This window comes from Telmatherina bonti (genome assembly GCF_933228915.1).
Source record: "Telmatherina bonti genome assembly, chromosome: 2".
NCBI classification, from domain to species: Eukaryota; Metazoa; Chordata; class Actinopteri; order Atheriniformes; family Telmatherinidae; genus Telmatherina; species Telmatherina bonti.
The window spans coordinates 26,481,071-26,505,835 of NC_136620.1; the positions used below are offsets into that span (position 1 = coordinate 26,481,071).

The window sequence follows — 24,765 nt, forward strand, 5'->3', positions numbered from 1 at the left end:
ACCCTCCCAAGAAGTGCACCTCTTCAAGCTAAAAACTAAGGAATGTTTTAATGCTTTGAAAGTCTAATATCAGTATTAGTATGAGCAAAAGTATCACAGTTCTGACAGTACACAAAGTGTTAGCAAAGAAATTCCCAAAGATATGGTTGAAATCAACAAAAAATAAGTTTTCACTTAAATGTCTATTTTCTGTCCAAACAAACACCTAAACTACTTGTTTTAGTCAGAGCCAACATGTCCACTGCTGACTTTAGAAAACTAATCACCGAAAATCTTCAGTACTCACCTGAAGTAGTGGTCCAGCACCTCACAGTCTCATCATAGATGAGATTCCCAAATGGATTTTTGGATTTGTAAGCAGGAAAGCACATGATATGCTGAACAGCGGACCTCATTCTGAACCCGGTTTTCTCTCTGCAGGCATCTTCACCAACAGCTGAGGCTGGCAGGGGCTTTGCCCTGCTGGCCCCCGTCATTAGCTCCTCCGCAGCATGCTCCCAAAGCTGTTCTCCTAAAGGATGCCAAATAACCCAGCCAACCCCCTCCTGCGCACACATAGGAATTAAACATTCAGCACTACATTCTCATCACATTGGAATTATAGTTCCTTTGTGCCATTCCACCTCTTGCCATCATACACATGCACCAACAAGCAGGGTTCTGTCAGGTCCACCATTTTATTTCAAAAGCAGTGTAACATTTCCAAATGAGACAACATGGAATACAAAAGTCAACTTTTTAACCATCATTTTTAAGTGCTTGAATTGTAGTCATGTAAATTTGCCATATGAGCTATAAAATGCAGAGTTCATATTACCCTGGCAAAAGGAAATTATTTTTATGATTTGAACGTTTTATGATGTACTGTCTACACACCGGCTAAAACTAAGAGCTTTACAGTAGTGTCTTGTGTTATTGCTCCTATAACAGGTTTAAAAAATTGCACTGAGCTCAAGTCAGCCTGACACTTCATGCACAAAGATTACGGTTCTGCAGTTTAGTAAGTATAAATAAGAGTATAAGACTTCTGTCACATGTATAGCGTAATTACAACCAGTTCTGTCCTTACAAGTCCAGGTTTTACATCATATCACAGTAATTATGGTTCTATTCAAAAACTTCACAAACAACCACATTCCACAGGCATTTTTATGGTATAAAAATAAGTTATAAATCTGCATAAATATTTACACTAAACAGTTATGCTGCGTCACCTGTACAGAAACACAAGTCGCCTCACACACACGCACATACACACTTTTAGGGTGTTAGGTTGATTCTTTAAAACAAGAGTAACACACATTCATTTAAGTTGTTGATATTTAAGTCAGATATGACTCCGTACAAAAGGAAGAATTACTAATAACCAGCTGCACTTTTGTCAACTCCCCTCGTTCAGCAGAGACAGACGGAGAGCGTCCCATCCCTCACAGATACCCCTTCCATTAATGAGGAATGTCCCGTAGGTATCGAGTTCACAGATGACTTCTTACAGGCTGAGCAAAGAGACAGAAGAGACACAGAGGCAGAGAATGAGTTGTTTTCATTTTCATCACAACACAGATAACAGTAACTTCATCCTGGATGTTCAGACTGAGCAACTGCACTTTCAGAGCTTTACCTGCATCGTACCAATGAGATCAGTCAATGGAAGGATAATATACAAATATGTCTGAATGTTTGAGAGAGACAAAACAAGCAAAGAGCTCTCTTTAAATGGCTGTTTCTCACTTATATGGCTCCTAGGTAAACAGAGATCATGAAATTATGGATAATGACTATTCTGCCCCGATGCTTCATCATCATCATCATCATTGCAACAGCAGTATTATTAGATCTAAATATTAGCAAATAAAGCAGAAGGTTTACACATGAGGAATACTGCAGGATGGACACGTGACTTGCCAGCTGAGTCAAGAATAAGATAGCAGGTCCATAACCAACAGAAGCTTAAACATGTTGATGCAAGACCACAGATTTACAAACGTACATAAGTATCTTCTCAGACTTCATTTCAAGTCACTAACACACCTGACTCAGACTGATGAACTTCATCATTGAGTTCTTTGCCTGTAATGAGCCATTTATTTTATTCTGGTGTGACAAAGTCGGGATTGGGAAACACTCCTTTAGACCCCAGCCTTGAGGCCCATTTATGCTCCCTTATGTAGATAAATAGAGACGTTTGTTTTAAACATTGTCATATGTCGCCTCTCTCATTCTTCCATCTATCTTTACATTGCCGTAGTTGTTAACAGTTCACACACTAATGGGAGGAGCTGAGTTCAGAGTTCACGTTTTGACACTGGTTGGGAGTGGCAATGCACTGCTACAAAGTCCAAAACACCAGAAGAAGTCCAAGAATGAAACTACAGAGGTTTTTTTTTTTTTTTTTTTTTTTTTTTTTTGTTATTCCCATAGACTGTATATAGAGATGGACAGAGCCTCTGTGATGTCACCCATAGGTTTCTGAAGAGCTGAATTGAAGCTCGGTGGGCGGTTCCTACCATCACCATCTTGGCAGCGTCATGCGCGTCGTCTCACCCGGAAAATACAAATATGGGCAAAGAGGTGAAGTTGAGAGGGGGGCTGTGAGCGTTATGGTGGATGATTGACATCGAGCAAACTCAGAGCTTTCTGTAGCCAAGAGCTAACCGAGCTAACCTGGAGATAACAGGAGCTAACCAGCTAACGGAGGTAAGCGGGCTAAAGCTAAGTCACATTGTTAACCAGCTAAAAACCGCAGTTGTTCTACATTCTTACTTGAAGCGGGAGATGGGGTACCTTTCAATCAAAAGGACACGCCCCTAAATATGCCGAACTTCGAGATTAAATTAATTTAAATGGGCGAGTTAGAAAAAAATTCAATCCCCCCCAAGTTGTCATGAAGGTAAACCTGACCTATAAACCGAAAATGGATTTTTGAACCAGACTGTAAACATGTTAAGTTCTGCTGTGAAGTTGGTCTTTTTAACATGGGAGTCTATGGGGATTCGCTCTGTTTTGGAGCCCCTAGTGGATGAAGGGGGAACTGCAGTTTTATGCACTTTCGCATAGGCTTCACTTTTAACCACCGGAGGCTCCGTCCATCTTTCACATACGGTCTATGGTTATTCCCCTTAAGTCTTCTACATCTGCTTTGGGTGTTTCTTATTTGGCATTTTCTTCGCCATTTCCTTCATGTTCCCCTTCTACTTCTCTGGTTTGTTCCTTTCGCTGGTTGTGTGTCAACAATGCAACTCAACACTGCCCCCAGGATTTCCGGTGGTATTGCTTAGCTTTCTGTCACAAGTGACTGATAGCGAACTCCTTGAAAACGGAAGAAATTACACACCTAACCGACTAAACTGTCCTTCCGTCTGTATTTCTGTCTTCTGCGAAAACATAAATGGGCCTTTCACCAGCTGGTTCTTGAAAATCAGCACTGAATTAGTTCTGCTTACCTTCGCTTCAGCCGCTTTTGAGGAAGTGCTCTGCAAAGGTAGAGACATTTTAAGGTCAGTGTACAAAAGCATTAATTGCTATTCATGTATTTGATCTCATTTTTGTCTGAATCCAACATGCTACTGCTTCATGAATAAAATCATCTGCCAGACAGCCTGTCCCATCTACAAGCGTTGGGATGCACCTACTGGCACAGACACTAACCGCCACGTTTGTTTGGGAATTTCATGCACTGGGGCAACCTTGACATAAATTGGCTGGGTGCTGACGGTTATATTCAGCTATGAAACCAGAGTCCAGCAGCAGCCCCTGCAGTTACTGAGCCTTCAGGTCCAATTAAAATCATTCAGCCTGTGTGCTGATTAACACACTTGTGTGCCATATATCTCTGGTAAGATGACCACTCTGTTATTTTAGGCACGTTGTTCCTCTTTTGGGATTCATTTTCAGCCTTTTATGGCATTCAGTTCCATAAAGCTTAGCTTTCTTTCTCATCTCAATGATAAGTGTGCTCAGTTATGGAAAAATGCACCATATTCATGATTGATGTTCAGTAGTACATGTTGGGGAATATGACAGAGAGGAGGGCATGAAAATGCAGTCCGGATGGCAGCACCAGGTAAAACTAATTTCTTTATTTTGGTTGTTGGTGGTTGCAGACAAACAAACACAGCACCTAATGTAAATATGACAGTACCATAACCTTTTAATTGTGTTTTACTGTAGATAAAATGTGATATTTCTTCACTGCTAAACCTAACTGCTGAAGTCAGGAATTGGTGCCACCTGCTGGATGAAAGGGGATATGTACACACAAACGCTTTGAGATACTGCAGACAGACTCATACAGAGGTGTGGAGAGTAGCGGTAAAACTCTTTAATGCTTCATCTGATTAAACTTACTGACAAGACAATATTCATGTACATACAACATGTTTAATCAAAACAGCAATGTGCAGGTGCGCAACGCTCGCTGTCACACACTCACCGGTAGATGTTTGGGTCTAATAACATAGCCGTGTCCTGTGGTAACTGAGATAAGTGCACCACTTTAGTCTTTTGTTGAGATCGCTCGCTTTCATTCACCCAAACGTCAGGTAGTCTGCAAGACAATACACACATGCAGAGAGAGGACATGCGGTCAGGGCAGGGGTTAAACGGAGGAGAGGAAAACCAGGGACGGTGTGGGAGAAAGGAGAAGGATGGGAAATACAGAGGCTGAATAAGTCCAGTGCCCATGTTAACAACTTCCTCTGAACACAGAGTACATTTCCAGAATTAACACAGCCTTGACCAAAACCCTCAAAATGTCACTAGTAAAGAAAAAAAGAACAGAACACCAAAAGACAAAGTGGACTGTCCTCGCTCCGAAGGGATCTTCATGTATGTGTGTACACATGCAAGTTCTTTTTCTTTTCTTTTTTTTTTTTACCAATTCCAAATCATCCCATGTGAAAATAACTGGATAAATGCATACAAGGCACCTTTTACCTTTTACCAAGTACAGGGAGGAGAATTTCATAAGAACACATGTTCATACACAACGTACTGTACACACACCGTGATCCTTTCTGTGAAAGGTGGGAGTGTGCAAGCACAACTGTGGCAAGTCGAGGTGCAGAGAAAAGAAACAAAGAGCTTAGCAAGTCTCCCCCACCCCTCCTTACACCTCCCCGTCTCCAGCCTCAGCATTCCCCCGTCACAATGTGCGTCATCATCGGAGCCCCCAGAGATGTGCGCACACGCGCACACACACACACACACACACACACACACACACACACACACACACACACACACACACACACACACACACACACACACACACACACACACACACACACACACACACACACACACACGCGGGCGCGCGGGCGAACACAGGCACACACACTGCAGGCTGCAGCAAGTCAAACAGGCACTCGCCCAGCCTAAATCACTTGTTCAGCCAATTCAGTAGCCTCGTTTGCAGGTGGTGCTTCACGTTCAGTCACACTGAAGATGTAACGTTCAAATCAGAGCAAAACTGTCGACTGAATGACTCAAAAGGCAACAAAGGAAGAAAGCAAAGAGCAGGAAGAGGACTGGATGTGAAAGAAGTGTCAGGCGTCTAAAAAAAGGGCAAAGTGATCAATGTAAAGATCCGACGGACTTAATAGTGTGACTATCAGCAGGTTTCCTGCATTTAATGTACATAAAATATATTGATATTTCAGGATTACATGTTGTAGCACAGTAGATGCAGTGTCTCCCCTACTACCATGTCATGGTGGCGCCCCGTCCCACCTTCCCTTCCTTCAGGCATACATAAAGCAATTATTCATTTAATTTCATACCAGCTAACACCTGGCTACTTTACATATTCATAATGTGGCAAGTAAAATATATAACATGATATTACATTAAGTTGTTTTCTTCTTGTCCTGGAGTCTCTATGCCCTTTCATGGTGGACGGAGGAGACGGAGGAAGTTAGGAAGAGTAATGCTTCAGACAAGAAACGGTTCCTTTCAAGCAGCTTTAAAGTTTAGCTTAGTTTTGAGTTACTGTCATTGTCCAAAGCAAACCTGAAATGACACAAGAGGGCCTGCACAATGTTAACCATGCAGTAAACACCTGGGGTTGTTTGTGTACATGCACGTTCCTCTCAAGAGTCCCCATAAACAACTGTCACAGCCAGTGTGCCGTGGTACTGAAGAGTTATTATATTTTGATGTGTGAGAAACACACGCACAGATTGGCTGCACTGAAGGGGGGGGGGGCTGGGGAGGATGTCACACAAGTCATGCATGCACGCCAAAGATCACTCATCCACACAGAAACGCATTTGCGAATACCCGAGGGAAATCACCACTTAACAGAAACAAAATCCATTCAGTCTCACATGCAAAATATGTCTGTTGCATTTTCCAGGAGGCTGCCGTCTGCCTCGCTTCTCCGTGACGCAGGAATGTGTGGAGCGACTCTAAACTGTTCAGGAAGAGCAGTTAGTGGCGTCTGCGCTGACTTCAACCAGGAGCTAATAGCTGGCTGTTTCCCTTGAAGATTAGTGTTGACAGGACCAAAATGCTCATCACAAAGTAGCAACGTGTGTATTAAATGGCTAAAATAGTAAATGGATGCATGTGGAGCTCAGAAGGAGTGAGTGCAGTTCGGCATTCTGATACATAGTATTGTTCTGGAAAACAGGCTCCAGTTGGATCATAGATTACAAAACAAAAAATCAATCAATCAAGTCAGTCAGCATATATTTACACAAAACATCAGAAAATTATAAAACAATAGCTTAAGATAACATACATGTGCAGGGAAGAGTGAGAAGACCAAACAGGTCTTATAAAGCCACCTTCCCTAAATCACAACAGACAGACATAATAGTAAACTTATTTAATTGAATGTCGTAAGTTTTTTGAATGTCTAATGTCTACATACCACAAGCACTCTATCAGTTACAATTGTTTTTACGAAAGTGTTGTTTTGAACAGTTTTTTAAAAAAGAGCTAATTGTAGATGCCTTTGAGGTTAGAATGAAATGGTGCCAGAGAGAAGGACCTCTATATCTGAGTGTGTTTTAGCTGGGAGAAGTCCTACAAAAAGGCATATGCAGGTCTTTGAAATGCAGTTTCAGTTTGTGTGTGTGTGTCTGTGTGTGCGTCTGTGTGTGTGCGTGCATGTTGGGTGTTGGGCTGGGGCGGGGGGTGGGGGTGAGCAGTAGATACCATTTGTATCTACCGGTCACCCCCTGAATTCAATGTACAAGCAAATTCCTTCCGAGGAGTAAATACAGAGTTAAATATCGATGTAGTTAATATGTAATTACTGCCTTTTCAGACAGGAAGAAACAACTTTCAGATCTGTTCATTTGTATTTTTAATAATTACAGTCAAATCATCCCTATATGCAGGTTTGTCCCCAAGATTTATTTTAAATTGTGGGGGTGTAATTGTTAACTATAAGGCTGTGCTGCAGGGAAAGTAGCCACAGCTTGCCTGCCCTGTCCCTTCATCCTTCTCTCCATCACTGGTCTCCTCCAGTATTTGACTGTTTAGCAACGGGAAACAAGTCTTTTATTCCTTTAAATCACGATAAAGGCACAGTTAAGCTTAGGAAAATGTTTTTAGAGTAACTGCCATCATGGCGCTCACTGATCACTTCTATTTCTGTACTGTTTTGAGCAGTCTGTGTCTAAAAATATGACAGTATAGAGAACAGCTTAATGCACTGCAGCCCCTCTAAATTGTAAATAAATCTTGAGGTGTCACAGGTTCACACTCCCACGGTGAACTGCCTTTAATGTATTTATAAAAATAAAAAAAAAAATGTCTTGGTTGAGAGTTCTTCTATCATGTAATTTTAAGTATCTGTGGATTAAATTGACTCTAATCTTTGGGGGAAAAATGCAAATAAAAAACTAACAACAGATAAACCCAAGTTGTGTTTGTGCATCCAGTGGGTTGAAGCATTGTCAGTGATTTTGTATTCCAGTGCTTGTTATCCAAAAGCAATCAGCAGGATGCAGGGGAATCCATTCACCCATCCATCCATTAAAGATTAGACAGCAATTACATCTCTCTGGCTCTCCAGCCCGCCTACGCTTCTTCTCCTCTCTCAGTGAACCACGGGTTCAGAATGGCTCATGTTAATCAGTTACTCATTAATCTAAATGGAGTGAATGAGTGTTAGTCAGAATGTGAATGGTTTTCTCCAGCGTTAATATATATGGCTTCCCACATTCATACAGCTAATCATTGACACTCAGCAAAACATACACACACATGCTCACCCACACACACCCACTTCTACAAAATAGTGTTTATTGTTGACTTTAGTGTTAAAAGTACTCACACTTGATGACTAAATAACCAATATATTACTTGTCAGAGCATTTTACCAAGTCTGGAGTATGGTTGAACCGTTATTGTTAAAAACGGTTAAGTTTTCTTTAACTTAAGAAAAGCAACAGGAAGGTCAAGGCAAGATGGGAAAGAAAGTCTGTAAGTAGTTAGACCAACCCAACCACAAGACAATTATACAAAGATGTGACAAGGGTTTGGGCACTACAAACAAAATCTTTACTTCTGAGCTGCATCAAGTTGGTCAACAGAGTAAAGCCTAATCATTTAAAACAGGGAAAAGGCAGGAATAAAAAAAAAATTTTTTTTTTAAATTTAAAAAAAAAGGCAAAACAGAACTAAAACTATAATGTTTTCACTCAGTGTCCCTCCACCCACACCTGTAATCTCATAAATGTATGTATATGGGACTGCATCTATTTTTCATGCAAAATGAATGTATTATATTCTGAGGCAGATAATAAATTAACCCTTTCATGCATAGTAGCCCTGTAGTGGACAGCTATTTACAACCTTTTTCCTTGCATATTCAATAATAAAGATGGTCTTTTTGTAAATATACCACTTCAATGGATGTTAGTGAGTCATCCAATATGTTTCCACACACTGGAAAATAAATAAATATATGATAGAACTAAACATAATGCAATTATGCAAGTTTGCTTTTGTGATAAATAGGAAAAGAAAATGATACAGCTATATTTTGTTGACAATTTACATAATATAATTATGATTGTATCTTATTTTATACACTAGACATACACTATTAGTATTTATACACTAAAAAAATCATGATATATTCTAAATATCACGAACAAACAAACAAGTATCTTTGAATATGTCTGTAGAGGTAAAACACTGAATATAAAAAATGTTTTTTATTATTTCATGCATGAAAAGGTTAATAAAATGGCAATTGTAATGACAAAAAAAACCCAATTAATATATGAGAGAAAACGTATAATATAAACTAATCAACACTTTCCATTTAGAATTTAATCCACCTTTTCAATGGATACCCTGAGGTACTTCCCGGTGTTTCACAAAGTTAAAAATCTTCATAAAATGAAAAAGGGAAAAGATTTAAATGTACTGAAAGACTTAATATTGAACTGCATTTCATTGTTACAGATTCATATCTCTAAAGTTAGATTGATGACCCACAGCTTCATCCAGCTCTTGGAGGCCAATTCCAAGCAAAGCAAGCAAAACTGTTCTTCATTTAGGATCTAAAGTAGATCCTAAATGACAGAAAAGACAAATGAATAAAAAAATGAATAAAATGAAATAAAATAAAAATGAATAAAAAATAAAAATAATAATAAGGAAGCCACATTAACTTAATTAGGTGGTCAGCCACAACAGATAAATGATAATACACCAGCTTATTATAGCAGAGCAAATATTTGTACTTGAATATCTGAGTATGTGAACGTTTCAGCCTGGAAAAAAAAAAAGAAAATATCTTGTCTGGTTTTTCCCTAATTCAGAACAAAGCATTCTGACAAATTAGTGAATTACTTGCACTTTAGAAAAGATTTAACAAACAGATCAAATGTAAACATCCAGCACACTTTCATCTCTTGGATGACTTCTCATCTTTGAGACGATAACAAACCCACCCTGGCAGTTTTAGTCATTACAGTAACTGTCTTTCTCCTCCTCTTAATGGCCTGATTATATGTATTAATGGCCAGAGCTCCCTCTGTGGGGCAAATGTATGACTGTGTTCAATTTCTCTTGATCATTAATTCTCTCAGGTTTTATTCGGCTTATGTCACTCATTTATCTCTCCCACAGCCGTGTGTTCCCACTCCTACTTCTCACTTTGCTCACATCTCGGTCTCCATGATTCCTTGTCTCATCCATTCTGCCTCTATTTGTCTTTGAGTCTCTGCATCCGTCTCCATCTTTGTCTCTCTCTCTCTCTTTGGAATTAGTCTGAGAAGTCCTTCCTGATCACCAAACTTCATCTTTCTCTTCTTTCCCCCCTTTAGTTGTCTGTGCAGAAGATTAAACTCCCACATGTGTAATGAAGAGAGAGTTGCAGAGAGGAACCAGTGATGGAAAACAAAGAGGAGGAAGGGTTGCAACTCAGCAGACTCAGAAAGAGAAACTACAGTAATCTCACCAGAAGTTAACATAATGAATCGTCCAGTTTGACGCCTTGTTGCTTTTGTTATTTTTCCAAAAAAAAGACTTTCAAACCTTTACTTGCTTTTTTTTGACGGTGCTCTTTAAATGTTCACTTCCAGTGAGCTCAAACTGGGGAGGCTAAGCTTGGAACATTAATGTATCAAGTGAAGGCTGACTGGAACAGTTTGTATCTTTAAGCTGAACTTTTATCTGGAGCAAATTAATCCAAACATTGCCTCACTATACTGGGGGTTTCCACCATTACTAAAATAAAAAAATAAAAAAAAGCAACAGAAAAGGAAAATATTTAGATAAATCCTTCATTGCTAATCCGTTTTAAAAACATCAGAAGGCTACTACAATGTTTAATACCAATGAGGCAAAGCAGAGGTTAAAGAACCAACCGCAGAGCCCCCTTCGCCCTTTATCACTGCCGTTATGCATCTCAGTGCAGCAACAGTAGGAAGTGGGATACGCACAACACTCCCAGAAATGAAAGTGCTTCATAACCACAGAGCGGCTAAGACAATTAGAACCAGAGACGTAGACTTTCTACAGTAAGGAGTCACAACAACAAAGACCAAATCTTTATCAAATCCTTGTGTGAAGGAAGGTCACTGTGTTTCATGTTTATCTGAATGGAAAAGTGAAATCATACAGCTATCAGAGATAGACACGTATACTCTGTAACAACTTTCTCATGAATGCACTCCTGCTGCTCAGAACAGACGTCTGCATGGCGGGTGAGTTAATATGTGTCCAACCCCAATTAAGTTGATAAGTTGTGCGAAATGTAAATAAAACAGAACAAAATATAACAAAATAAATGCTATTAAACCTATGTTCAGTGGAATACACTAAAATATTTAATGTTCAAACTGATAAAACCTTATTGTTTTTTTGCACCTGCCACGCCGTTGTGTGTGACGTCTGTGATTTTCCAAAAACAATTTGAAATGTGGATCCCTCAGACCACAGCATACGTTTCCATGAAGCCCATCTCAGATAAACTCGGGGACATAGAAGCTGGTGACATTTCTGGGTGATGCTGGTGTATGGCTCTCTCTTTGCATGGTAGTTCTACTTGCCCTTGCAGATATGGCGACTAGCGATGCTAACTGACAACAGTTTTCTGAAGTGTTTCTGAGCCCAGTCGGGTGATGGCGTGCTTGGACCCTGTTTTACAAGCTTGAAGCTTCTGAAGCAATTCCTTTTTTTTTTTTTTTTTTTTTTTTGACAGTGTAACATGGTAGCAGCTATTTTGAGTGTGTGTGCATGTAAGGGATCAAAGGACAGGAGCATTCAGTGTTGGTGTTCTGCCTTGCCGCTCACATGCTCGGATGTCTTTTGTTGATATAATGGACTGTAAAAGAAGAAATCCCTAAATTCTCTGCAACTGCACATCAAAAAATGTACTTAAACTTTTGGAATTTTTGGCTTAGTTCTGTTTGTATTTACATTTAACCCTCTACATTAACCCTCACCAAATGGAATTAACTCAGACATATCATAGAACCAAATCTTTTTCAGTGTTTTTTTTTATTTTTTTTTTACCATGTTGCATCTAATCTTAATGCATAGAGAAAAATTCAGATGAAAGATCCTCTTAAGGATAAATATAAGACTTAAGGATATTGAGATACAGCAAGGCAAGACTTTTTTGTTAACAGAAACCAGATCTTTGGTTAAAGAAAAATAACAAGCTAGATTGAATTATCCATGTTTACAGTGTGGTAGGGGGAATGTACTCACATGTCTTCAGGTGTCCAGTGTAAGAGTACCTTCACCTTTCCAGATCCCTCTTTCCTTCTGGCTAGCACCTGCCCAAAGATAGACGCAAAAACAGACATAAAATATAAACAATTTCTGTCAACTGAAAAATTTCTCACTAATTTATGCTTTTACAGCTGCATGATTTTAACAAATGTGTCACACTTTTCTCTCCGTTCTGTTGGGAATCTGTTTCAAAGCCATGTCCCCGTTCTGACCCCCTCTGTGTGATGAATAATGAGGTTACATGAGCACTCTTAAAGCTCATGAGATGCTGGCTTTCACTGAGATCTATACTCTAGTCCCATGCAACGTGAAAAATACATTTAGATAAAAATGGGAACACTGCGTCTCGCTGGATAGCAACTGGGATAGACTCCAACCCCACTGTGACTCTTTATTAAGTGGATAGAGACAATGGATCGATGGATCGTGAAAATGGAAAGATTTAGGGAAACAAGTCACTCATCTTGTGTGGATTATGTTAGCACTAAGTCTGAAAGAAATGACTTTAGAGGAGATGTATACCCTCCTTAATAATGCTCATACAAATAATCCATATTGTGCTTATTTCCACTCTTGGTTTAAAGTAACAACTCGACTCTTAAACTCGTGGTTTTTCTCTTTGTGAAACTACAGCTGAGACTGTACCACATTTTTTTAATAGTTGGCCCTTTTAATATACAACGTTTAATCTATCATGGTGTGTTGGTTTATAGTAAAAGTGGTCTGGAATTTAAAAATAGTGCCAAAGGGTGAAAAAGAGGCTAGAAAAATAACCAGGAGTGTCAAAAATAGCCACAGATATAACCTACTGCGTCAATGGCCTTTTTTTTTTCCCCCAGAGTGCCTGTTTTTAGGGAAGTGAATGAGCTCACATGAAGAACTTCCTTTACGCACATGAATATGTGCACAAAGTATTTTTGTTTTTACGCTTGAGATTGGCTCTGGCATTCATGGAAAATGGTTAGAGGACAAGAGAGATGAGGCTCCACTGAGACAAAGGAGAAAAAAAGAAGCAGAATCATCCTTCTTTTATGAACAACAGATTCCATCTGTTTTATTTATCTGACAACCCTGAAGGGTAAGTAAAGCTAACGGATTGATGAATGATCTGGCAAATGTTTTTTTTCTTTAGTTTTTTTTTTATACCCAATCAGCCAGACACTTTGACAAAAAGCAAACTAGCCAAAAACATGGCTAGTTGCAGACCAGTTCACTTTTTTTCCAGGAGGAATATTTATGCTAGATTAGCAGAGATTAATTTTGTTGTTGCTGGACTGGTGCTTTTACATTTGTCAGCTCAGAAACTTTGCGAATGGCAGCCAAGTTGGCACAGCAACCTTGTTGCCTCTTGTTTTTTAGAAGTCCTAACAGTGGAAATGAAAACAATTATGGGAGGACAAAACTACTGTAAATACGGTCAATGATAAATGGTGAAAAATACAAAAGTACTATATCCTTTGACCAGTTACAACAGGAACTGATCCTAAACTTCACAAAGGAGATAAAGAAGAAGAGAAAGCAAAGATGATGTTATATCATGATCCTGATGGGTCTGGGACAGTTATACCTGAATTCTGAGTCATTGTTCGGATGAACAATCTGACATCATTCTGGCTTTAAAAATTGAAATGAAGGAAGAGAAGAACTTATCAGAGACAGCAGGGCTTGGATTAAAAATGCTACAGAACATGTTCATGCTAGCATACACAGATCTGTTTACAATGCTCTCACTCTAATCAGAGCAAAGGATTATGGGTATGCAACTATATCAGACTGACTTGAGTCCAATGCGTCATGACCAACCAGAAAAAACAAAGAAACACAGGTCAAAAGCACTGACAACGGTTGAAGTGGACAAAACAAGTTTCAGTCCACAACAAAACAGCTTTCACTCCACTGTGACCACCGCCAATGCCTAGGCAAGAGTAGCCTAAATATAAAATCATCTGCACTTTTTTTTTTTTAGACAGCTCTAAAGTGTCAGCAGTGTGTCTTGCTACACCAAAGTCGCAAGAACCATGGAAGAACAATGGCTGGACATGAACTCATGGCTACAATGTGCCCTGTAGAAGAGTCTGAAGCCCTGCAGGTACAACTCTGTATACCAAACAGCTACTTTTCTGCCATTTTAATTAAAAATGCCCAGCTTTTGTCCTGTGCTTTTAGGTTCCTCAAGTCCCAGGTTAATAATCACAAGCAAAGACTACACTTGAAAAGACCATGACCATATTTGTACAAGCTTAGGAGAAGAAGTGGACTTGTGTTTAAGCAGCATGAAGTGATTTGTGAGCTGAGCGGTTTGATGATGGCTGTTGGTGCTTCAAGGAAAAGTTCCTAATCCTCTATAAACCCAAGAGAGGAGAAGAAAAAGGGGAGAGGGAGCAGGAGGACATCGGGAGTGAACAGTGGATATAAGGGTGGCTCGAAAACAAGGCAGTGAAAAGTGCAAGAGCGAAGCTGGGGGAGGGCAGGCCTGCTAAAACTGGGTGCCTGTCTAGAGTCAGGGGGTCAAGCAGTGGATGACGCAGATTGGTGCAATAACAAAAATATCCCATCATAAACATGACTGAGTTGCTCTGGCAGGTCAGCAGACCTACTAGCCAAACTCCACAGAACCCCCACGGCTCTGCTCCATTTCCCCAGGCCTGGGAGGGTCCACTGGGGCCTGGGGTCTGGAGCAGCACTGCAGTCCTTCACCACAATCCTCTAGAGGTTAAAGAGAAACAAAATGTATGCCTAACTGGTCGGATCTCCTTCCGATTCCATGACCTCGACCTTCACTTAACCTCTTTTCCTTGTCCACCATCCAAGTCTCAAGTTCTCTACATTTGTTATTCTTCCTAAAGCTGATCCAGTCTACCCTCCCGCTGATCCAGTCTGCCCTCCCGCTGATCCAGTCTGCCCTCCCGCTGATCCAGTCTGCCCTCCCGCTGATCCAGTCTGCCCTCCCGCTGATCCAGTCTGCCCTCCCGCTGATCCAGTCTGCCCTCTCGCTGATCCAGTCTGCCCTCTCGCTGATCCAGTCTGCCCTCTCGCTGATCCAGTCTGCCCTCTCGCTGATCCAGTCTGCCCTCTCGCTGATCCAGTCTGCCCTCTCACTGATCCATTCTACCCTCCAACTGATCCAGTCTTCCTTCTCGCTGATCCAGTCTTCCTCCTTCACAGTATTTGTCCAAATATGTCGTTATCTTTCTTAACTGCTTCCCAAGTTTTCTCATTACTTTTTTTTGCTGTTATTATTGTCAGCCGTTGAGCATTACAGAACCAGTGCAGTAAACGGTGAAATGGCCCAGCAGATGGACACTGAAGCAAATAGAAAACTTTCACCACTGTTTATTACCCTGACATAAACAGAAAAGAAAAATCAAAATGCAATCATGAATTTGTCTGCACAATTTTTAGATCCTGAAAACATCACGCATGTCATTGCTAGTACTCCTGTTTGCATACAGCAGATGACATGCATTTATCAGATACACCTGAAATAAGTTTGAAAATTTTCACTGAATCACACACCTAAACCGACCAGATCCTTTGGTCTAAACTTACAGCGAGTAAAGTTTTGACAATTGTTTTTCCCAAAAGAATCAGCAATCAATGTATTCAGAACGGACGACGTAAAGTTGTTAGTAACCTTATCATCTTGTTTTCTGTAAAGTTTTGTTTTCTGTAAATTTCCTGCAACAGTACGGTGTGTGTGTATATATATATATATATATATATATATATATATATATATATATATATATATTTATTAATACACACGTGACATATGAAAAAACTGTCTACTGCGAGATAACTAGAAGAAAAGTAATCCTTGACTGAACGCAGCTTTGTTAAAGATGTATTGAAACATTACGCAGCCAGAGGAATGTGGGATTGTTTGTACAAGGCAAGAACAAAAAAGGATTAGGCAGCAGATCATCATTATTTCTTCCTGTTTGGGACAAAAATCAGAAACCATATTTAATATGTGGGTCAGGAAAAGAGAATAAATTGCTCCCTAGTGGATCTGTGAGTGAAAAGAAGTCCTTCCATGAAGAAAAAAAAAAAAACATTCATCCTTTTCACATCTAAACGTTTTGACAGTTAACCTTGGCTTGTATCAAAATTTATCTCACTACACAGATTGGATTTGGAAATAAATAAAAACGGAAAATCTCCTAAAAAGTTTTCCAGTGTTTATATGCAGCCTGTGTTTTAGAGGCAAAGGCACTTTACAGCTCATTAATAATAGACAAAGCACAGAGTTAAAAAGGACCAACCTGCAGACACACACACGCGCGCGCACACACACACACACATAAAACAATCCAATTGTCTTTTCTGTGATTCACAGAAACACAGCAGCATCCCTTGCGGGGTGGTGGGGGAAAGCGAGGGGGGGTATATGGGTTCAATTCAAGTGCACAGAAGAAGAAAAAATGCTGCCGTGATTCAAGTTGAATTTAAATAGTAGTTCTCCGATGCCCCCTCATGGTGACGATGAGGAAGAACAATTAAAGACTGAAATAAAATAACATTCACCTGTACATGCATCATGTTCTGGTTTTTTTCTGTTCTGTTCTGATTTTTTTTTTCAATATGCAACTACAATCAACTTATGAAGCAATTTGGAAAATATATTGAGATATTTTACTAAAAGTCAAACATAAAGCAAAATATGCCTTTTTAAAAAAATTCTCTTTCTGCTAGTTGTGCTTAAACCCTTTAACACTGGGGAAATTTAGAGGCAATAGGTACAAGAAGAACTAGAGGTAGTGAAGCACATACCGTACTGTGAAAGACAACACTGTGGCCATTACCCCCGCTTTCAATGTGGGTGGCGAGGTTAAGACAAATGGCCCTGTGGCGAATAGCATCCATGGTTTGGACATCAAAGAAGTCGTGCGGCTTTGCTGGAGGGACAAGAGGACAGAGTCAAATGAAAGTCAAGCTTAAAAAAGCCAAAACAACATTAAAGGGAACAGCATCGAACACTGTGTTGCCATGTGTTTACATGTTATAATTCGTCAATTTGGAATAAAAGTTAAATTCACTTTAAAGAGATGAAATGACCATGTAAATAACTAATCTCGAATGAAAATGGCAATTCTGAATTAAACTTAACTCCAAATAAGTGTTTATTCCCATTTTAAATCTAAAATAAATAATTATCATGAAGATGTTCATTCCGCTTTAAGTTCACGTCAGGCGTTGTGTGTATGCTCGTTCCCTCGTCCTGTCATGATGACACACATATTCTCTATAGTCTTCTGCCTCCCATCTCCTCGCCAGCTGCCGAAAAGTGAAGTAGACGGCTCATATTGAGCGGTTGCTTCAACATTATGATCAAAATCCAACTGAAAACTGTATTTATAATGTGAACTTCTATGTTGTATCCAAAAAGAAAAGAGGCAAGAAGTGGAGTTGTTTTTTTTCCGTTAGATGTAAATACGTCCAATCCCCACTTGTCCAATCAGAACCATTCCAAATCCTCAGATCGAAAGCGGAAATTAGAAAGCTGGATGAACACGTTTTCCATTTAAACTTCAAATCACAATTATTATTTTCATGTAAATTTGAAGGAGAATGATTTAATTCTGAATTATTCAAATTAATTATAAAAAACATAATTTAACAGTGACCAATAAGTGAAATCCCGTGACTTCCTGCGGCTACATGTGCATTAGAAACCTTTTAAGACTGAAAACAAGATTTTCTATAACATAATCTGGACATAAGTTTAAAAAAAAAAAAAGATTTAAAAAAGTATGTCCAATCAAATTTGCACTGCTAAAGCTCTTCCTGTGTTTCAGTATGTTTTTAATGTTTAGTGTTTCAGTGTGTGTTTAATCTGTTTATACCATGATCCCACACAGTAAACATTTTATAATAAATTTGTATTTCTTTTTTAAAGCACTTGCTAAATATGCTAAAGTATAGGAACTTTTTCCTGTTGGCCTCCATATACGTTTTATACTAACTAATCACTGTCAAGCTAAAGTGTGTTTCTCTCATTCACTTGTTAAAGACACCTGATCTGAACCAGCTGATCAATGCGTTGCTGTGGTGACGCCCTGTAACAGAGTGATATTTCAGTGATTTAACTCGCCGAACTACGTGTGTGTTTATATAAAAAAAAAATAAAATAAATATATATATATATATATATATATATATATATATATATCTCAAAATAATAAAGGGAACACTTAAACAACACAATGTAACTCCAAGTCAACCACACTTCTGTCTAATGGAACTGTCCACTTAGGAAGCAACACTGATTGATAATCAATTCCACATGCTGTTGTGCAAAGGGAATAGACAACAGGTGGAAATTATAGTCAATTGGCAATACACACCCAATAAAGGAGTGGTTCTGCAGGTGGTGACCACAGACCACTTCTCAAGGGCCTCATTTGTACAGACAAACTGTACGTAGCAACGCTGACTACAGGTGGCGTACGTACGGAAAACAGGAAATGCGGCGCAAAAAAACTTCACAATTTACAAAGCAGTGTGCACGCACGTCCCATGCCTGTTTCGCTTCATAAATCAGGATCAACACTAAATGTTGCGCACGTGAGGGAACATCTTGCCACGCCCACATGCTGGCCATAAAAGGTCAGGTGAACACCCCTGATAAATATTAATGATCTCATTTCCATGACGGTTCAGCAGGGAAAAGCCAAAAAGAGGAATTTTTTCAAAAATTAGGTAGAAATTCTAATAGATGAGGTTGTAAAATGTAAAAATATTTTATTTGGTGGAGACGGGATGGACATCACCACCACCAGAAAGACAGGAGGTCAGCAGGGGACAGATGCTGCCAACGTCTCATCAGAGCACCGGACTTATCCCCAAAGTAAAAATAAAGTGGTCAGACAATAAAATGTAGGGAGAGAGAGCATCTTCGTCCACAGGAGGAGGATGTTTGCCAGGAAGGTGGGGGCGCTGCCCACTGCCACAGATTAGAAGCTGCCGGGAAAATGAACGAGTCCAGAGAACAAAATGGAACAAAATGCGCCAGATGATGCTGAAAGTGGTTCATTTCTTTGTTTCATATTATAAAATGAACATACATAAATGAGACATCTCTGACTCCAGTTTATTTACTGGAAATATACTGGTGTCCTGTGTGTGCCAGCTGGGTTGCAGCGCTGCAGGTGTGGTTGGAGGGTGGGAGGCCAGTGGTTCCACCTTGTGCTCTAGCTGTGGTGTCCTTGCAGAGGATACAATTATTGCCATCAAGGAGGAGGTGCAGGAGATGGAGAGAAATAAACACCACCCTGACAGAAATGACACTAAAGATAAACTTGTGAATAAATCAGAATTCTCCACCTTTGATGCGTTGCATCACTTCTAGATGTAAAGCAGCAGCGTTTGGTTCCAACTTGAGAGGATGACTGACAACACAATCATTCAGATTGGATGATTGTTCAGGTGAACGCCGGTGAAGCGCTGATGCCATTTATTACCATGTTATGTAGCGCCTCCACTATCTGTACACATTTTACAGCTGTACAACAGGTTTCCTCCTGGGCATGGAGGCACCTCCACCTGCCTCCATCTGCCCAATGGACTGCGACACCACAGTGTGTCTGGTTGTGGAGAACATAGTTCTGTTCTGCGCTCTGGGTTGGGAAAAGGCGTGAGAAGCCCTGACTTGTCAGTCACTTCCCTTTGGAAGGTGCCGGCTCGACTCCACAGTCTCCAAGCTCATCCGCTGGGACAGATAAGCCACTGTGCATCTTTACGCATTTGGGTGCATTTTATATCCAATCATCACTTCATGTTCTGTATCTGCAGGTGGAGGAAACACCCTGATCAGCCTGATGATGGGCGACACGTCATTTTAATGCAATTAATCATTTAGACTTTTATTATGGCAGCTTCTGTACGACTTAACTGTGTGAAATGTTTTTTTTATAACACGTAGAACTGCTTCGTTGTATCACATTTCACACCATTTCTTCAGTTCTATTTTCTGCCTTTGGTGTCGCCGTTTCCCGTTCCTCCATATTTTGTGCATACGCCAAGGTCAATGTTGGCGTGGAGGTAGGGACGTTTTACCGCGTTTTACGTGTTTTGATAAATCCTAAAAGTTGACTATAGTTGTCATATGCCAGGTTTTGTGCGTGCAACTGCTTTGTAAATGAGGCCCCAGGTCCGATGCTTTCAGCCTGATGTTTTGGTCATTTTTGAATGCTGGCGGTGCTTTCACTCTAGTGGTAGCATGAGACGGAGTCTACAACCCACACAAGTGGTTCAGGTAGTGCAGCTCATCCAGGATGACACATCAGTGTGAGTTGTGGCAAGAAGGTTTGCTGTGTCTGTCAGCGTAGTGTCCAGAGCATGGAGGTGCTACCAGGAGACAGGCCAGTACATCAGGAGGCCGTGGGAGGGCAACAACCCAGCAGGAGGACTGTTCCTCCTCTCACTGCCAGAGCCCTTCAAAATGAGCTCCAGCAGGTCACAAATGTGCATGTGTCTGCTCAAACAGTCAGAAACAGACTCCATGAGGGTGGTATGAGGGCCCGACATCCACAGGTGGGGGTTGTGCTTACAGCCCAACACCGTGCAGGATGTTTGGCATTTGCCAGAGAACACCAAGATTGGCAAATTCGTTACTGGCACCCTGTGCTCTTCACAGATGGACGCAGGTTCACACCAAGCACATGTGACAGATGTGACAGAGTCTGGAGAGCAACATCCTCATGTATGACCAGTTTGGCAGTGGGTCAGTAATGGTGCAGGGTGGCATTTCTTTGGAGGGCCGCACAGCGCTCCATGTGCTCGCCAGAGGTAGCCTGACTGCCATTAGGTACCGAGATGAGATCCTCAGACCCCTTCTGGGACCATATGCTGGTGCGGTTGGTCCTGGGTTCCTGCTAATGCAAGACAATGCTAGACCTCATGTGGCTGGAGTGTGTCAACAGTTCCTGCAACACGAAGGCATTGATGTTATGGACTGGTCTGCCCGTTCCCCAGACCTGAATCCAGTTGAGCACATCTGGGACATCATGTCTCGCTCCATCCACCAATGCCAAGTTTCACCACAGACTGTCCAGGAGTTGGCGGATGTTTTAGTCCAGGTCTGGGAGGAGATCCCTCAGGATAACACCTGCCACCTCATCAGGACATGCCCAGGCATTGTAGGGAGGTCATACAGGCACGTGGAGGCCACACATACTACTTAGCCTCATTTTGACTTGTTTCAAGGACATTACATCAAAGTTGGATCAGCCTGTAGTGTGTTTTTCCACTTTCATTTGGAGTATAACTCCAAATCAAGACCTCCATAGGTAGATACTTTTGATTTTTATTGATAATTTTTGTATGATTTTGTTGCCAGCACATTCAACTATGGAAAGAACAAAGTATTTAATACAAATATTTCATTCATTCAGATCTTCAATGTGTTACTTTAGTGTTCCCTTTATTTTTTGAAAAGTGTAAATGTGTAAATGTATCTTTTTTTTTTTTTTTTTCTTTTTTAGTGCCTTTGACATAAGGCACAAACAATTCTGTTTAAACATTTGAGAAAAGCCTTTGCATTATTTTAGCAAACCAACCAAACCAGATACTGTAGATAACAGTACATTATTAAATATGATGATGACATCATCAGCCATGTTCCATGTTTGAGTGCCTTTTGGGTACGTACGTAGGGAGCACCTGCGTTTGTTCTTGAGCTTCTTTCTCTTGTTATTTCCAGCCTTTGAGGGGGATTCCTCCTTGAGTTTGGCCTGGCTGGACATTTTAGAGGAGCCTTGCTGGCTGAAATGACTGGGGACATGGCGAGCTAGGCCTCCTTGGGAAGCAAAGCTGGCGTTGCAGCCACCGACAACACACTGCAACAGATAAGCAAAAAATGCAAATTTTACTGTCTACGCTGTACAAGACAGTGCAGAATCAACCTGCTGGGTTATTTTCTGCACAATGAAAAAAGGGTGAGAACTTCTTTTCCTTTGAAGAGACATATAACATAAGTGAAACGGTACAGCATGATTCTCCATGTAACAAGATGAGAGCCTTACCTTAAAGGGTTTATCTCCACTGTGGGTCAGCATGTGTCTCTGGAGCCAACTCTGACTGGTAGATGGTGTATTATACACCTTGCAGCCCTTCCAGAGACATACAAACACCTGAAAAACATGGCAAACACAAAGAAAAAGGAAACCAGATTATTTAAATGAGTAGTTATAGTAACTAGAAAGTTTTTCTTCAGTCTTGGAATGTGTCTTGAATGCAGCTTAAAGGTGGAGGACGCTGTGGGGATTTTGGATACATCAAGCTTTAGTCAATAAAGGGAGAACTTGGAAATTATGACAATTGCTTTGTGACATCTTGGATTTTTTTCTTGTGGAAATGGAAATAACCAACTACATTTATATGCTGCTTAAAAAAAACAACTTAATAACAATGTTAACATAATTTTAATATATAAAAATAGCATGTTCATATTGGGGCTATGATTCTATGTTGATATGAGCAAAACTACAATCATTAAATAAATTTTAAAAAACATGTATTATTTTAATCAACTTTTTGTGCCTCTATATGTTATGTTATCCAGAACTAAAAGATCCACTGCAGACAACTCATCAAGTTGACACAAAGATTTAACTGTGATCAAATCTAACTTTGGTCACAATTGTGTAGTAGTTCATTGTTTGGCTGTGTGTTGGGTCACCGCAGCTTCACTGTTAAGCAAAAGCAACATGAGACTGCGAGCCTGCAAGACTCAAAAGAAGTCAACTGACCCCTCCTCTCTGTCCGTCCACATGAATTCCCCTGATATGCTCTGCCAGATCAGGACTAGAGTTAAAGCATTGTGGACAGAGGTCCCAGCAGCATGGGTAAGCCATTGTCTTTGTCCCAGAAGATCTGGCACTACTCTGACCATTCATCATCGCAGGGGTGGAGCGCCCGCTGGACACGACACTCTCCATCTCCATCAGGGTACTGCTGATACTGAAGGAGCAGAGAGAGAGCAGGGTGGTTGGAAGAAAAATACAGGAAGGACACAGTTATACATGGAAAGCTTTTGTAGAAGAACGGTTGCAGACAGCACTGACCACATTACATAATTCATTATGCAAATAAACCTCTGCAGGAAACTGATTTTCTAGACATACCTCTTTCATATGTGACGCCACTACTACATTTTCAGTACAATGTTGTGGCCAGTTTAAGTAGTGACATAGGTAGGAATGATAAATATGTAATTTTTAAAATCCCAATCCACTTATACCCTGTTTCACCAGCCTTAAATACATGGTTTCATGCTAGATTATTTTCATTCCTAACAAGATGTAGATGGTGTAGTTTCCTGTGTTCACATCAAATCTTACGGTTTATGGCCAAAGTGGATTTCTCTGGTGGAGAAATCTGAACATCCAGTCAATTTTTTTTTTTTTTTTTTTTACAAGTCTTCGTATTTGTAAAACAGGATCATCATCTTTCATTGGGGGAAATTATGATAGAAATGTAAATGAGGGATCAAATCTCAGAGCATTGTTACATCATTAAAATGTGTCTGAAACGAATAAGTTCAATGAGGTGCAACAGTGTTTCGCAGACTGATCTATTAACCATTAAAAGAAACGATAATGATGCTTTCATTCTCTGTCAAAACCAGTAAGCAGCCACTCCAAACCCATCACTGTACAACCTGTTCACCGACCAACCTGTCCTCAGAGTCCATACGGCTCAGCGGTTCACCATCAGAGGATGAGACCTCCACGCTCTGCCGCCTCTTGTCATCCAGCTCCCCGCCTCCACCGCTGCCTTTCTCTCCGTCTTCTCCAGCAGTTGTGCTCTTCTCGCTGTCTGTTCCTGAACACCGGCCATCGTCTCCTGGTTCCTCCTTGGCGTCTTTAATGGTGTTATCACTGGCATGTTCGTTGTTGCCATCCCCAGCGCTTTGCTGAGACTCTGGACTTTGCTCCGCTTCCTCAGGAGCGGCTGTTGCCTCCCCGTTCACCGCCGTAGCAGCGTGGTCCGTCCCAGCCTCCTTCGCGGCCTTCTCTGCCACCGTCGCCAGCTTCTCTTCGCCGACCTCAGCGTCCAGCTCTTCTTCCATTTTCAGCTCGATGCTGCTGCCTGCTTGCTCTGTTTCCGGCTCAGTAAGGCCATTTTCTTTTTTCTCGCCCTCGTCTTCCGTTTTCTCTTCAGGTGGTACATCGCTCCCGACACTAAGTGCAGGAGTTTCCTCAGGAGCCACAGCGGCCATTTCCACGATAGACGTATAGGGAGACACTTTCAGTATTAAAATTTAATGCCACGGTCAAACGCTTCACTGCAGGGAGAGGGCGTGGTTTAAATCTCATTTTCTGTTCTATGATTGGTCCAAGGCGGCAAGAGGAGGAGGGACGCTGACGTTGGGATTTAAACTTTCCATGTGTTTCTTAAACCTCAGAGCTGCTTCAGTTCCTGGCGCAGTAAGGCTGAAACATATACACTGTAAATAAAGAGAGATGAACTGGGCTGAACTGACCCACGAAACCTAAACACAGGGAGAGAAAAAATTGGAGGAAAAACAGTCATCATTAGCTATGTGTAATACAT

The 24,765-nt window shown here is 40.7% G+C and overlaps 1 protein-coding gene across 2 annotated transcripts; it reads right to left on the reverse strand.

Annotated features, from left to right (window-relative positions):
- Window positions 1–724: 724 nt before the first annotated feature.
- Window positions 725–24,430, reverse strand: LOC306762238 (zinc finger protein aebp2-like; the record flags this gene model as incomplete). 2 transcript variants are annotated; one of them, XM_079248669.1, is made up of 9 exons in its annotated part: window positions 725–1,496; window positions 3,444–3,473; window positions 4,433–4,546; window positions 12,184–12,251; window positions 16,981–17,105; window positions 21,860–22,046; window positions 22,233–22,340; window positions 22,959–23,169; window positions 23,886–24,430. In XM_079248669.1, the coding sequence occupies 9 exons, from the start codon at window positions 24,428–24,430 to the stop codon at window positions 1,490–1,492; spliced, it is 1,395 nt and encodes a 464-aa protein (XP_079104795.1). The 2 variants fall into 2 exon arrangements, with proteins under 2 accessions (XP_079104795.1, XP_079104796.1); XM_079248670.1 differs by lacking the exons at window positions 725–1,496; window positions 3,444–3,473 and having other exon boundaries at window positions 4,429–4,546.
- Window positions 24,431–24,765: the final 335 nt, after the last annotated feature.